The sequence below is a fragment of the Cibotium barometz genome, chromosome 33, assembly GCF_041138505.1.
Source record: "Cibotium barometz isolate CiBa-2024 chromosome 33, ASM4113850v1, whole genome shotgun sequence".
Lineage (NCBI taxonomy): Eukaryota > Viridiplantae > Streptophyta > Polypodiopsida > Cyatheales > Cibotiaceae > Cibotium > Cibotium barometz.
Genome location: NC_141078.1, coordinates 40117717 through 40130545, shown reverse-complemented (window position 1 = coordinate 40130545; position 12829 = coordinate 40117717). Strand labels below are relative to the sequence as shown.

General features: G+C 44.1%; 1 protein-coding gene across 2 annotated transcripts in view; it reads right to left on the bottom strand.

The window, feature by feature from the left end:
* Positions 1-12829, bottom strand: part of LOC147619562 (uncharacterized) — a 98869-nt gene that overhangs the window by 48214 nt on the left and 37826 nt on the right. For both annotated transcript variants that reach the window (XM_086773237.1, XM_086773238.1), the window contains 4 exons: positions 6612-6639; positions 4819-4911; positions 4606-4693; positions 3681-3742 (listed from right to left, as the gene is read on the bottom strand). In XM_086773237.1, coding sequence (XP_086629363.1) covers positions 3681-3742; positions 4606-4693; positions 4819-4911; positions 6612-6639 — 271 coding nt within the window. The remainder of the gene's footprint in view (positions 1-3680; positions 3743-4605; positions 4694-4818; positions 4912-6611; positions 6640-12829) is intronic.

Sequence of the window (12829 nt, the reverse complement as noted above, 5' to 3'; positions counted from 1 at the left end):
CTCCACGTCGTGGCTGAATGATCACTCTCCATGCCACGGTCCACCTTGGCCCGGGGAGGCCTCCCATCACTGCCGGCCCACAAGAAGTTCCGGATCAGCCACTGTACCTGACCAATACATGCTCGGGAGAAGGCCCAACAAGAAGTAATCTGGGGGGTAGTCGCTTGGTGAGCTCAGGTGTCCCATCCGTGCTTTCTGTCCCCTCAGATATTGCTTAGGTTGAGTATCCGTCACAATCACCTGGGGGACACCAAAAAAGTCTCTGACGAATGTCTGAGTGGTATCCAATTGATCTTGTCTCTTGTTGATGACGCAGCTCTGGTATGTAGAGGCCCAAACACCTCTGATCTCGGTAGTGCATCACCTGTCTCAGAGGGCCAAATCCCTCCTTGCAGAGACAATGAAATCTCCTCCATATCTCATCACATTGGGCATCTTAATAGGTAGTGCTCCTCAGTCTCTATCTCCCTGGTGTCATGCATAGTCTGCAAAACCTCACCTCTTGTAGTATGCCCTCTGCCCTCCCAGTCTCTACCCGAAGGTGGTGGGAGGACAGCCTCAGTTGACCAATGGCAATCCTCATGGCATGGGACACATGTCTGTATAAATATCCAGGTTTCCTAATGGAATCATCCTCCATGGAATCCGAGAAAGTGTTCTCTGTAAAACTATAGCTTTGTGGGAAGCTTTGGTGGGGACAGCCATGTCCTGCTCATGTGAAGGCGAGCCTGGTCAAGACAAATGATGCGGTTGATCTCCTCCCTGGAGAGATTCAAGAAAGGTGCATCTAAGCTATACTCAAACAGGGGAAGGCGATCCATCTGAAGACCGTGTGAGTCAAGCCAACCAGTGATGCTGGAATATCAACAGGTAATATGCATATGCCTCTCCTGTGCAAGCTTCCTGAGAGACTCAAGTACCAACAGTGGGAGACGGCTGCATCACCTCTGTACATGAAAGGTTATCTAAATGCAACCTGGGTTTTACCAAGATTCATTGTGAGGTCCCTCTCATTTTACGAAAACACTGAAGTGCATCGAGATGTCTCTGCACAGTGCAGCCCCTCTGCTGAATCTGATATGAGGACTATAGCATCATCCTCATATAAGAGGATAGGCACCACTATTTGAGCTACCTGGGAACCTCTGCCCCAAATCTGTCGAGAAAATCTAAGAGCCAATCGTTGTACAATCCATACAGTGTAGGGGATAGAGGGCATCCATGTTTGACCCCGATGGTGCTTAGGATCTGCCTGGATAGGCCTCCTGGTGCCTGGACCGGGAAAGGGGAAAGAGGGTATTCCATGAGCATGATGCTGCTGGCCCAATGGCTGGGGATCACAATGCTTCTAGTGCTGTCCATCATGGCATTTTGAGACCCAGCTGGATTCAGGCATGAGGGTGACCGTGCCGGGTGGCTGGTTGGGGGCAACTTGGTGACCATGCCGGGTTGCAAGTCTGTGTCTTACTTTCACCATCTTCTTCCCTCCTCTACCACGCACTCCAGAACCCCCATTTTCCACTTCACCCGCATTCATTTCTATCATGATCTTGACTCCATCTTTCTCTTGGGTTATATGATGGTTTTGTACCATGGGACCCATGGATATGCGTTGGATGATGATTTTGTGCTATGGGACCCATAGAATGGTTTTATGAGTTAGATGATGGTCAATGTACCATAGGACTCATGGAGGTACTGGGTTATATTATGGTTTCACACTAGGACTTATTTTGGCTATATGATGGTACTTGGGGCCCAATGTTAGTACAATCAATGTGAATGGGAGAGTGTCCAATGAAATGTGTACATGTGCATATGCATGTTTTGATGCGTGTGTGCATTTTACTGTTCTCCTGGAGTGTTAGCCGTCATTTTTCTTGCTGTGGTGGGATGGACGTCACCTGTAGAGAGGGCTCTTGCTAGATCTTGTTCATAGCCGAGCCTCTGCTTCTGCTCTGCCTCAAGGCTTTTGTTTGTGTGTGTGTGAGTCTCAGTGTGTGTACAGAGATGGGTCTTCTGAGCAGATTCATAATGTATATACTAGACGCCACTCTGATCCCAAGGTTACAGAAACGCAACGAGCCAAGCTTGCAGAGAATCAGGAAATTCTATTTCTCTATGATGAACTGCACAAAGATTATAACTTGGCCCAAAACAAGTGGAGCAAGGAAAAACTGTTGTTAGGTGAAATTGGCAAACCCCATAACCTTGTACAGAATTAACCAAGGCGGTGTGTGTTGAGCTCTGGTATACTCAAATGAATGTACTTTGTGTTTGTGATTGGAGTAGTAGTAGGATCCTCTGACGGGGATGTACTGATGATCAACTAGTATGCTTGCATTATGGTTTGAGTGATGCATCGATTCATCTTTGTATATATAACATGTTGCTTGTTGCACAATGTGTATGTTTGTAACAAGGCTCAAGCTTCTAAAGAAGCTCTTAATGACATTGCACTCTTGATCTCGGAGACTTTGATGGTATATGGTGCCATTGACTCACTTGGGCATTGGATTGATGATGAAGTTGTAGCTATCATATCTTGAGAAACTTGCTTTCGGGAGAGAGTGGTGGCCGCGGACAAGTGGATGTGGTGGTGTTGTGATGGACTTGTTAAGTGGGAGCCTAGCCATGTGAACAAGGGCTAAGGTTTTAAAAACTTTCGAAAATGGAGACTATGGGCAGTCATGTGGCCGACGACCACGCATTAGCGGCGTGTATGCAGCATGGCAGCTAGTTAATGTACGTGTGATGGCGGCATCAAGAGCTCTTGGAGAGAGAGAAGGATAATGGAGCAGGAGCCCACGTGGGCATGGCGTGGCAATGAGCCGACTGATCCTGGGGGTGTGGAGACTGATTGAGATGGGCATGGGGGGTCCTCTCTTTGGCATGAATGAAGGCGCAGTGTGGCAGCACACAGAAAGGTGATGATGGGGCGACACGGCAGCTGTCCAGCGGCGTTGGGACTGATCGAGAAGTAATGGCTAGCTCCTTGTACACGTGGAGTTATCAGGGATCATGCAGTGTCCCTTTGGAGAGCCAGACAGCCCTGCCCCTCCAGATTCGGGCCATTCTCTCGTCAGCTCCAGATCCGGAAGATACTCAAGCACCACCCCAGTCAGTGGACATTGCCTCCTTGTATGCTGTCACAGAGAAGGATGACCCATGATGAGCCCCATGATTCATTGGCCTTACTACTCTTTGACTATATGGGAACTGCATAGTACGCCGGCCTATTTTGTTTGGCATTTTTATGTTTCCATGTTTATGTTTATGATCTTCACCTTACACATGGAATATATGTAATGCTTTGGTCTCACAGACCCACTAGGTCTCTAGTAGACGTCACTAGAACTTTATTTCTTTCTTTTTCCATTTCCCCCCGTCTTTGGGGTTGCATCACATCCCGCTTCCATGCAGCACCTTGCATTGTACCGTTTGCCGAGCAGCATCGGGCCACAATAATGCATCCAGTCAGCGCCAAGTGCCTTGTGCCATCACACAATATTCTTAGTTTGGCATTGTTTGCATGCAGCTAGGTTTCCTGTGACTTTGAAAACTTCAAATAAGACAGAGGGACAATGGTACTTGCACAAGAGCTTGCTTACCAACAACATTATAATCATATGAAAGCTTGAAGTGCCACAGTTGCAGTTTCAAGTTTAGAGAATTGATACCCGACATTCACCAGACTTCATGAAATACATCTCCATTGCCTCCTCTCCTTGAAAGGCAATCACTGCAAAAATTAGACAGGTTATTCTATTCTTTGTGAACATATTCAAGTATCTGGATTGAACACACATAGCCTTCCAAAAGAGAAGCTAAAGGTGATACCTTAGAATCAGCATAAATTTTTATGCCAAATCAAGGGAATCCTTCATTGATGCGCATAACACGTGAGTGCACAGTATCGGTTCCTTTTTAGTTTTAACAAAAGGGGAATATACGATGCGTGATAGGGTTTCACAGAAGCCTTGTGTATGTAGTAAATAAGGGTATCCATTTGAGAGTTTCCACATATAAGAGGTGTTGTGATGTTTCTCGAGGGGTCGTGCATTAGATGGCATCATATATATACTGAATGAATCCTGTGGGTACCAAATTAATCCAACTACCATAAAGAGCTACATAATAAGTGTCCCTTGAGGTTAAACCTCGGTCAAATCTTGATCGAACCCATAATAAGTGACCCTTGAGGTTTAAACTCGGTCAAATCTTGATTGAACCCACAATAAGTGTCCCCTGAGTTTTAAACTCGGTCTAATCTTGATCAGGCCCCATAATAAGTGTCACTTGAGGTTTAAACTCGGTCAAATCTTGATCAGGCCCCACAATATATCCCGTGAGGTTAAAACTTGGCACATCTTGATCAGGCCCCATAATAAGTGTCCCTTGAGGTTTAAACTCGGTCAAATCTTGATCTGGTGCCGAATTGGGAAACCCTAACCCATTAAATGTAACAGATTTCTTGCTATAGTTGTTTGTGTATCATCATCATACACACAAACTCGTGACAACAAGCAACACCAGCCTTGTTTACCCACCACATCAAACAACACAGCACATAAGTTCAGCAAGGTCTCTTTATTTGTTGCTTACCTCTATTTTTAGCAAAAGTACGTGGAATAAGTAATCTAGCAAGTCGTTGGATACTTTCATCAGAAATGCCACGCAAAACTTTGATGCTCTGCTAGACCCCACCCAAGAAAAAACTGTTAAAACAGATAAAAATCCCATTATATCGTTTTGAAAAAGAAAGAAAAAACCCCATTTTCAAATATGAAAACTTAACATTTTGGCATTCTATTTCACCTTCAATGTTTCCACTTTTTCCTTCACTTCTTGTGAAAGTTCAGTTTTCAAAACATTGTCATAATCTTCCTTGGTCAAAACCACCAGCTCACACTAGGAAACAAAAACCATGCAACTTCAATATTGTGGCACACCTTACAGCTGATAGTTGATGTCAAAAAATCAGTAAGGCAGAGGGTTGAGAAAGAGAGAGTCTATGGAAGGCCAACTTATCCTATGAGAACAAAATATTACAATCTATGCAAACTATAAGAGAAAATGCCCAGAGCATCCCCTAAAAACTAATCACACACACACACACACACACACACACACACAGACACACTGGAATTGCATCCCCTAAAAGCTAAGGGAACACAATTTTCCTCTGTGAGTGTGTGTGCGCGCGCACACGCGCGCATTTGAGTGAATGCGTGTGTGTGTGTGTGTGTGTGTGTGAGAGAGAGAGAGAGAGAGAGAGAGAGAGAGAGAGAGAGAGAGAGAGAGAGAGAGAGAATGAAATGAAATGAAATGTTATATTAACGTCTTCAAAAGGCCATAATGACCTATGAGACCAAAAAGTTACATCATGGTGGATCTGATACAATGTCTGGATAAAAAACCAGAAAATGAAAAATAAAGATGATACTACTGGCACCTAGAAAATGAAACTGGAACTGGAAGGTAAAGAGAGAGAGAGAGAGAGAGAGAGAGAGATTCTAGCTTTTAGAGGGTGCAATTCACATAGCCAGAACATTATGGTACTGAATCATTTAGCCTGCATGATAGAAGTACTGAACCTTGGGCTACACACACACACACACCAGACAAAGGCAATGGATCCCAATGGCCAACCAGCACAGACATCAGACGCATGTGACCTGTCTACTAGAGGACACTAGAGGTAGGGTTTAACAGAGTATTTCAAACCTTTGTGGGCACTCTTGATTAAGATACAGAGGCCACGAGTGTATGTAGTGAGGATAGATTTGCAGAGGAATTCAGACTAGGTGCACACCTGTAAAGGGGTATCCAAGAGCCAGCGACATAAGATCACGTGATTCGAGACCATGTGAACCAAAGAGCAGGAAATGTGTGCACCGAGGGAAGGAGCAGGTTGAACAATCGCTTTGGAGGAGTTTTGGATATGTTTGTGGCAGCCAAAACAACTCCATCCAGGTGCCCAAAGCTCAGCCAAGAGCCATCCAAATTTGGCCGCCCAAAAAGGACATAAAGCCCGTTTTTCTGGTCATGGGCTAATGGGCTAGCCGACAGCAGGTCCACTGACCAGCATAAAATAGGGGATTGCTGACAATAAGTAGGGGGTTTCCCTCCCCACTTAGCCATTGATTTATTCTTCAGCCCAACGACAAAATCCAGAAGCAGAAGAAACTCAGAAATTGTAGCATACAAGTGGACTGCTCCCTTCCCAGTTTGGGAAGCACTGAGAGAGGACAGCGATCTAGTATATTCCAGCATATTGCCTTGTATATTTCTAAAAGCAATTACCCCGCCAAACATGTTGGCTGGTGTTGCGTTTGAGTGCCAGTGCCTTGTGTGAATGTATTCTCTCAAGCTTTTAGCACTTTTATCACACAATCTAAATGATTCAAAACCATGACCAAAGGTTGCTTCAGACGGATAAAGGACCTTTAAGATGAAACTAGCTTCTAACATAACATCCAACCTTCCATAGAGAGAAGATTAGGGAGTGATAACTGGAAGTTTGAACTAATCTCTCTCTTTCCTAGCTATGATCTGGATGCTTTCTGAGTTTTTTTAATTGTAAGTGTCAACCTCAAGCTTATTCTTACCTTTTCTTGAGCAGTTACAGTCTCTCTCCTGGAAGAAAAGGCACAAGTCAAAACCTTTGCCAACCAAAAACAACTGTTTTTTAACTTACCAACATCTTTATATTTGTGTTTGTGTTCATGTTCATAGACCTACTCGTGCTATGAAAGTGGTAGCACAGAAAGAAGTACAGTGGAAGACTTGCAGAAGCACAATCATACACAAGTAATCTACTCTAACTTGTATTGACCTTGAGAAACCAAGCTTAAATATACAATAAATAGAAGTACAAATGGCTATCTGAAAAAGTTGCAAAAGATCAATGCTCAGATTGAAGCCCAAGTGGATGGAATCAAAGTTGCTTTTCTTGCCCAAACATGATAATGAATATTGAGAAAATTCCGCCCTCCATGCATCTTTGGCGAACATATCCATTCACCTCTCAAGAGCCTAAGAACTTTCTTTGGATGGCTGGTTTTCCATAGGACTTCCATGATGGTTTAAGACATAAAAGAAGTGATATGTTTCTTTGTCCATACCAATAGAGGCAAGAAAAATTTTACATAAGCCATCAAGATGGACTGTACTATCCTCAGTTGCACATTGAAAGAACGCAGAGCGCGGAGCACCAAGCGAAATCGAGGCGCAGCACGCGGAAGACGGCCATCAACCGGCCGGGTCCCCCCCCCCCAACATCGTATGAGACCATCAATAAAGGTGGGGGATGAGGGGAGACCAAGGGGCATTTTGCCCTATATAGAGGGGTTAAGTTGACCCAAACCCAATATGTGGGATAATAGACTGCCACATGGCAGCGTGAGAAGCGGAGGGCAAAGCCCGAAGCCGAGCAGCAAGAGCGGAGGAGGCTTTGATACCATGAAAGAACGTAGAGCACACAGCACCAAGCGAAATAGAGGCACAGCACTCGGAAGATGGCCATCAACCGGCCGGCGGGTCCCCCGCCCCCCACCCAAACATCCCATGAGACCATCTATAAAGGTGGGGGATGAGGGGAGACCAAGGGGCATTTTGCCCTATATAGAGGGGTTAAGTTGACCCCAACCCACTATGTGGGATAATAGACTGCCACATGGCAGCCTGAGAAGCGGAGGGCAAGAATCCATTCCAACATATGTGACATCACTAATAGATACACTCCACCCCAATGGGTAACCTAAATGTCTAACAATATCTGTTGGTGGGAAAATCTTTCCAAGCCATAATATATTGTGCCAATCCAATGATGTTAGAGGTAGCTGTTTGGATTTACAAAAACCGATGAACAATCTTGCAACTTCCCCAAACAATTGGAGAGCCCTTACAAGTCTTGTAGAGTGTTTTTGGGGAAGAAAAAGGATTCATCAACATTAGCCTACACCACTAAGTTACGACCATCTAGCAATTGCAAACCATGCAAAAGTCCTTGATCTGTGAGTTTACAAGCGACGGGTGAGTGGCAATTGCATATAGTCATGCACTCAAAGAAAATGCACTAGACTGTCTTGATAGAGCTAGTAAATAACTCGCTACATTTTATGTCCCAAAAAAAGTTTTGTCATCACTATAGCTATGAAATCCCATTTGAACTATATCAAAAGCCTTTGCAACATCTATAGTACATCCTATTGTGAGTATTTGACATACTCAATGCCCACATAAGCTTTACAAATGTTATCTGTGATTTGTCTTCTGGGAACAAAGCCATATTGGGCTTGATGCAATCCTCTGTGCAGTATCTTTTTGACTCTCCGACTTATCATCTTAGTGATGATCTTATAAATAACATGCATAAGTAATTGGACGCCAATTCGAAAGATTCTGACAAGGATGCTTCTTCGGCACTAATCTAACTAGTCCTTTCCAGGATCATGGCATAACACCATTGATCATAAGTAATAATGGATCCTCAAGAAGATCCCAGAATTGCAAAAAGAATTCCATAGTCAACCCATCCCATGCAGGATATTTCCCTATGTCTAAAGCCTTGACTGCATTGTGTATCTCCATAGACATAAATAGGTTGTCTAGTTCAATGGCTTCCTGCACACCATTATTTCTAAGACATTCTAAAGCAATTCTATACGAGCATGTGTCATAGAAGGGTTTCAACAGGAGGCAAAGCAAAAGCTTGTTGAAAGTGAGTCACACATTCCTTCTCAAATTGCAGTACATTTTGCGTCCACTCTCCATTGCCCTGTTGCACTCATGAGATGCATAGTTTTTGTCTCGTTACATGTAAGCTTTTACATAAGGCTTTAGATGAGCAGCCCTTGTCGAGGATAGGCTTGTGTATAGACCTGACTTGCCACTTTTGCAACTTTCTATTCAATTCAAGCTGATGCTTGGCATAACATATCTGGTCCTCTTTTTGAGGAGACAAGGGACAAACATGGCTAGTTTCTTCAAGAGTTTGCAGCTGATTTTTCAGCTGCTGAATTTTCTCTCTCAATACCATTTGCCATAATCTGTAATCATCCCTTCCATTCGAGATGTAAAATGGTACCAACCAATCTCCATATCTTCATAAATTCAGTTGTGAAAGCAAGGACTACATCGGCAACCATGTCTCTGAAGTACTGATGCGTCAAAAAACTATTGTTAATCAGCAGTAATCTCTTAACTGAGAGCTGTAAATCATCTACTAGCATGTCAAAGTATAAACCCAGCCATAGAGGAGCATGATCAGAGAGCTACAAAGAGTAATCCTGTAACTCGTGGCGGTGCCCGGGGAACTAGGGCCTTTGACACACTTGTTGATACCATCAATGCATATTAAAACACTTAAACATGGCCACAGTCTTAACACATATCCATCATCACTTTGCATAAAACATAAAAGCTGGACAAAACATCCACAAATGCTGAAAATGGAGCTTGCATGTGTAACACCACATAGAGGCCGGAATGGGCCGACCCCCCCTCCTTGGAGTATTTTATTACCCAAGGAGAATAATATCATGTACAAGCTTTGAGGGCCTTACTCTCCCCACGGGAGATGCCGGATTATCCATATACAAATGCCATAACACAGCCCAACACGGGGCCACCAAGCCGGAACATAGCCTGTAGAAATGCCGAGCCAACAACATAATCCATATACCTCCGTGTGGGTACTCATTCTTCCCCAAAAACCACGGGTCTTCATGCAATAGAGCTGGTACAGCAAGTACAACTCTCCTATTAGGGGTGTATGCTCCAAATAATGCTCGTGCACCCATTTGCTGTGGAATGACTTGTGTGCTCTTTCAATCTCTCATCCTGGCTTTGTCATGGGAGACTTTAATATGTGTGTCTCCAGGGAGCAAGCCACGTCGCTGAATGGGAGAATGAATTAGGGTTAAGAGTTCATGTGGGAGACATACACAGAGAGAACAACAGGGGAGAGAGAGAGAGAGAGTTGTGGGGATAAGTCAACTCATGGGAATGAGTGTGTGACTCCCCTATCACACATGTATATTGCACTAGTATACATAGTGCACTTAGTACATTAAAAGTACTAAGTGTACTATGTACTATAACTTATGGGCTTGTACACACTATAAGGGTGGGCATTATGCTTTTACCCCAACAACCTCCCACTTAAAGGCAAAGTGCCCTTAAATGAAGGAAAAGAAAAATCATCATGTACATGATAATATACAAGGCCATATCAAGGTTGAAACTGGCCTCATCCAATGCCCATCAAGTGTCTGCAATGAGTAAACCGCTCCGAAGGCAAATTCTTTGTCAACAGATCAGCCGGGTTGTCATCCGTATGAATCTTAACAAGCTGAATTTGCTTGTTCTCTATCACCTCTCTGATGAAGTGATACTTCACATCCACATGCTTCGTCTTTGCATGAAAGACAGGGTTCTTTGCCAACTGGATGGCACTCTGACTGTCACAATGCAACAATGGAACATCCCCTGTATATCCCAAATCAACCACTAACCGAGATAGCCATAATGCCTCCTTGCAAGCCTCTGTGGCTGCAATATACTCGGCCTCTGTAGTAGATAAGGCAATGCACTTCTGCATCCTGGATATCCATGACACAGCACCTCCTGTGAATGTAAACACATAACCGGTAGTAGACTTCCGGTTATCTGGATGACCGGCATAATCCGAATCCGTGTAACCATGCACTAATGCATCCTGTTTGCCAAAACAAATGCACATATCCTGTGTGCCCTTCAGGTATCTCATGACACCTTTCACTGCTTCCCAATGCTTCTTGCCAGGTTTAGCCATGTATCTAGAAACTACTCCCACTGCAAATGCAATGTCCGGCCTAGTAGCAACCATGGCATACATGAGACTGCCACAAGCTGAAGCATACGGAACCTTGGCCATATCAGCCCTGCCTCTATCCGACTGTGGGCTGTCCATAGCACTAAGTTTCACATATGGAGGCAAAGGAGTACTAGTCTTCTTCCCCCCGTCCATATTGAACCTCTGCAAAACTTTGCCAATGTATTCCTTCTGAGACAAATACAACACATGCTGATTTCTGTCCCGAAGTATCCGCATACCCAAAATGTGATTTGCATCACCCAAATCCTTCATATTAAAGGTTTGATGCAGCCTCTGCTTCAAGGCATCCATCTCTTTACGAGATTTCCCGGCAATCAACATATCATCAACATACAAGATGAGGATCAATAGACTGCCATCCAAAGCTTTCTTGGTGTACAAGCAGTGATCTATGTCACTTCTCCTGAATTTCTGGGATTTCATGAATGTATCAAATTTATGATACCATTCCCTTGGTGCCTATTTGAGCCCATAAAGACTCTTTTTCAGCTTGCATACAAGCTTCTCCTTTCCACTCACTGCATAACCCTCTGGTTGTTGCATATATATCTCCTCATGGAGATCACCGTGAAGAAAAGCAGTCTTCACATCCATCTGAATCAAGTCCAGATCATCATGTGCAACCAAAGCTAACACAGCTCTAAGTGTGGTCATTTTGACCACTGGAGAGAAGATTTCCTCAAAGTCCACACCATATTCTTGCTTGAAGCCCTTAGCCACTAACCTGGCTTTGTATCTTGGCTTTGCATCTGGTGCAACTTTGAGCCTGTATACCCACTTGCATGGCAAAACCTTATTGCCTACAGGCAAAGGCACCAACTTCCATGTTCCATTTTTGTGGAGAGAATCCATCTCTAACTTCATGGCACGCTCCCAAAGAGCCTTGTCTGCCCTCTGTAAAGCCTCCTTATAACATGAGGGCTCCCCACAGTCAGTGAGCATCAAGTAGTCAACCCCTGGAACAAACCTGTCAGGGGCTCTGGAGGGTCTTGTGGACCTCCGTACCCAATGACCATCATTTGCAGGTTGCTGTCCAGCCTGCATATCACCCATTGGTGGCTCCTGTTCCATGCCATAAGGCTGAAAAATCATGCCCGGTATCTCCTCTAACTGTGGTACATCCATAGGGATATCTTCTGCCATCTCTGGCTGTCCATTTGGACCATTTTTAGCACCATTTAAGGGCTGGTTTTGCTGCTGTAATGGCTGATTTACAGCCCTTGGTTGTTGTCCATGATGTCCATCATCATCAAAGATGACTCTACCAGGCTCCTGTTGCCTTGCAGGCTCCTTATACATGCATGTTTCATCAAAAATGACATCATTGCTGCGTATGATCTTTCTATTCACGGGATCCCAAAGTCTATACCCCATTTCACCTCTGTCACCATATCCTAGGAATATGCATTTGTGAGACTTAGGATCAAGTTTGGTGCGCATTTCCCTGCGTATGTGCACGTACGCAACGCAACCAAACATTCTCAAGTGCTTGTATGACGGAGGCTTCCCTGTCCATACCTCTTCTGGCACTTTCCCACCAAGCCTCGTGTTAGGTGACCTGTTTATAAGGTGAACGGCGGTCATAACAGCTTCAGCCCAAAAACCATGAGGTAACACAGCATGTGACAACATAGAACGGACCTTCTCCTGTATGGTCCTGTTCATCCTCTCTGCTGTCCCGTTTTGTGGAGGATCATAAGGAGTAGAGAGCTCCCTCTTGATGCCTTTAGCATCACAAAAGTCCTGAAACTGTTTGGACATATACTCTCTGTAAGATTCCTCCCCCAACCCCCTTTTTTGATGTCTAGTATCTTTCCCTGTAATCAATCACTCTTCAGAAATATAAAGACCTTGTTTCTAACTGTTTTAACCTAGAGAGAGAAAATATTCTAGAGAGAGAATATTCAGATTTTGAATATTTTTGGATAGAAAAATATCTCATATAAT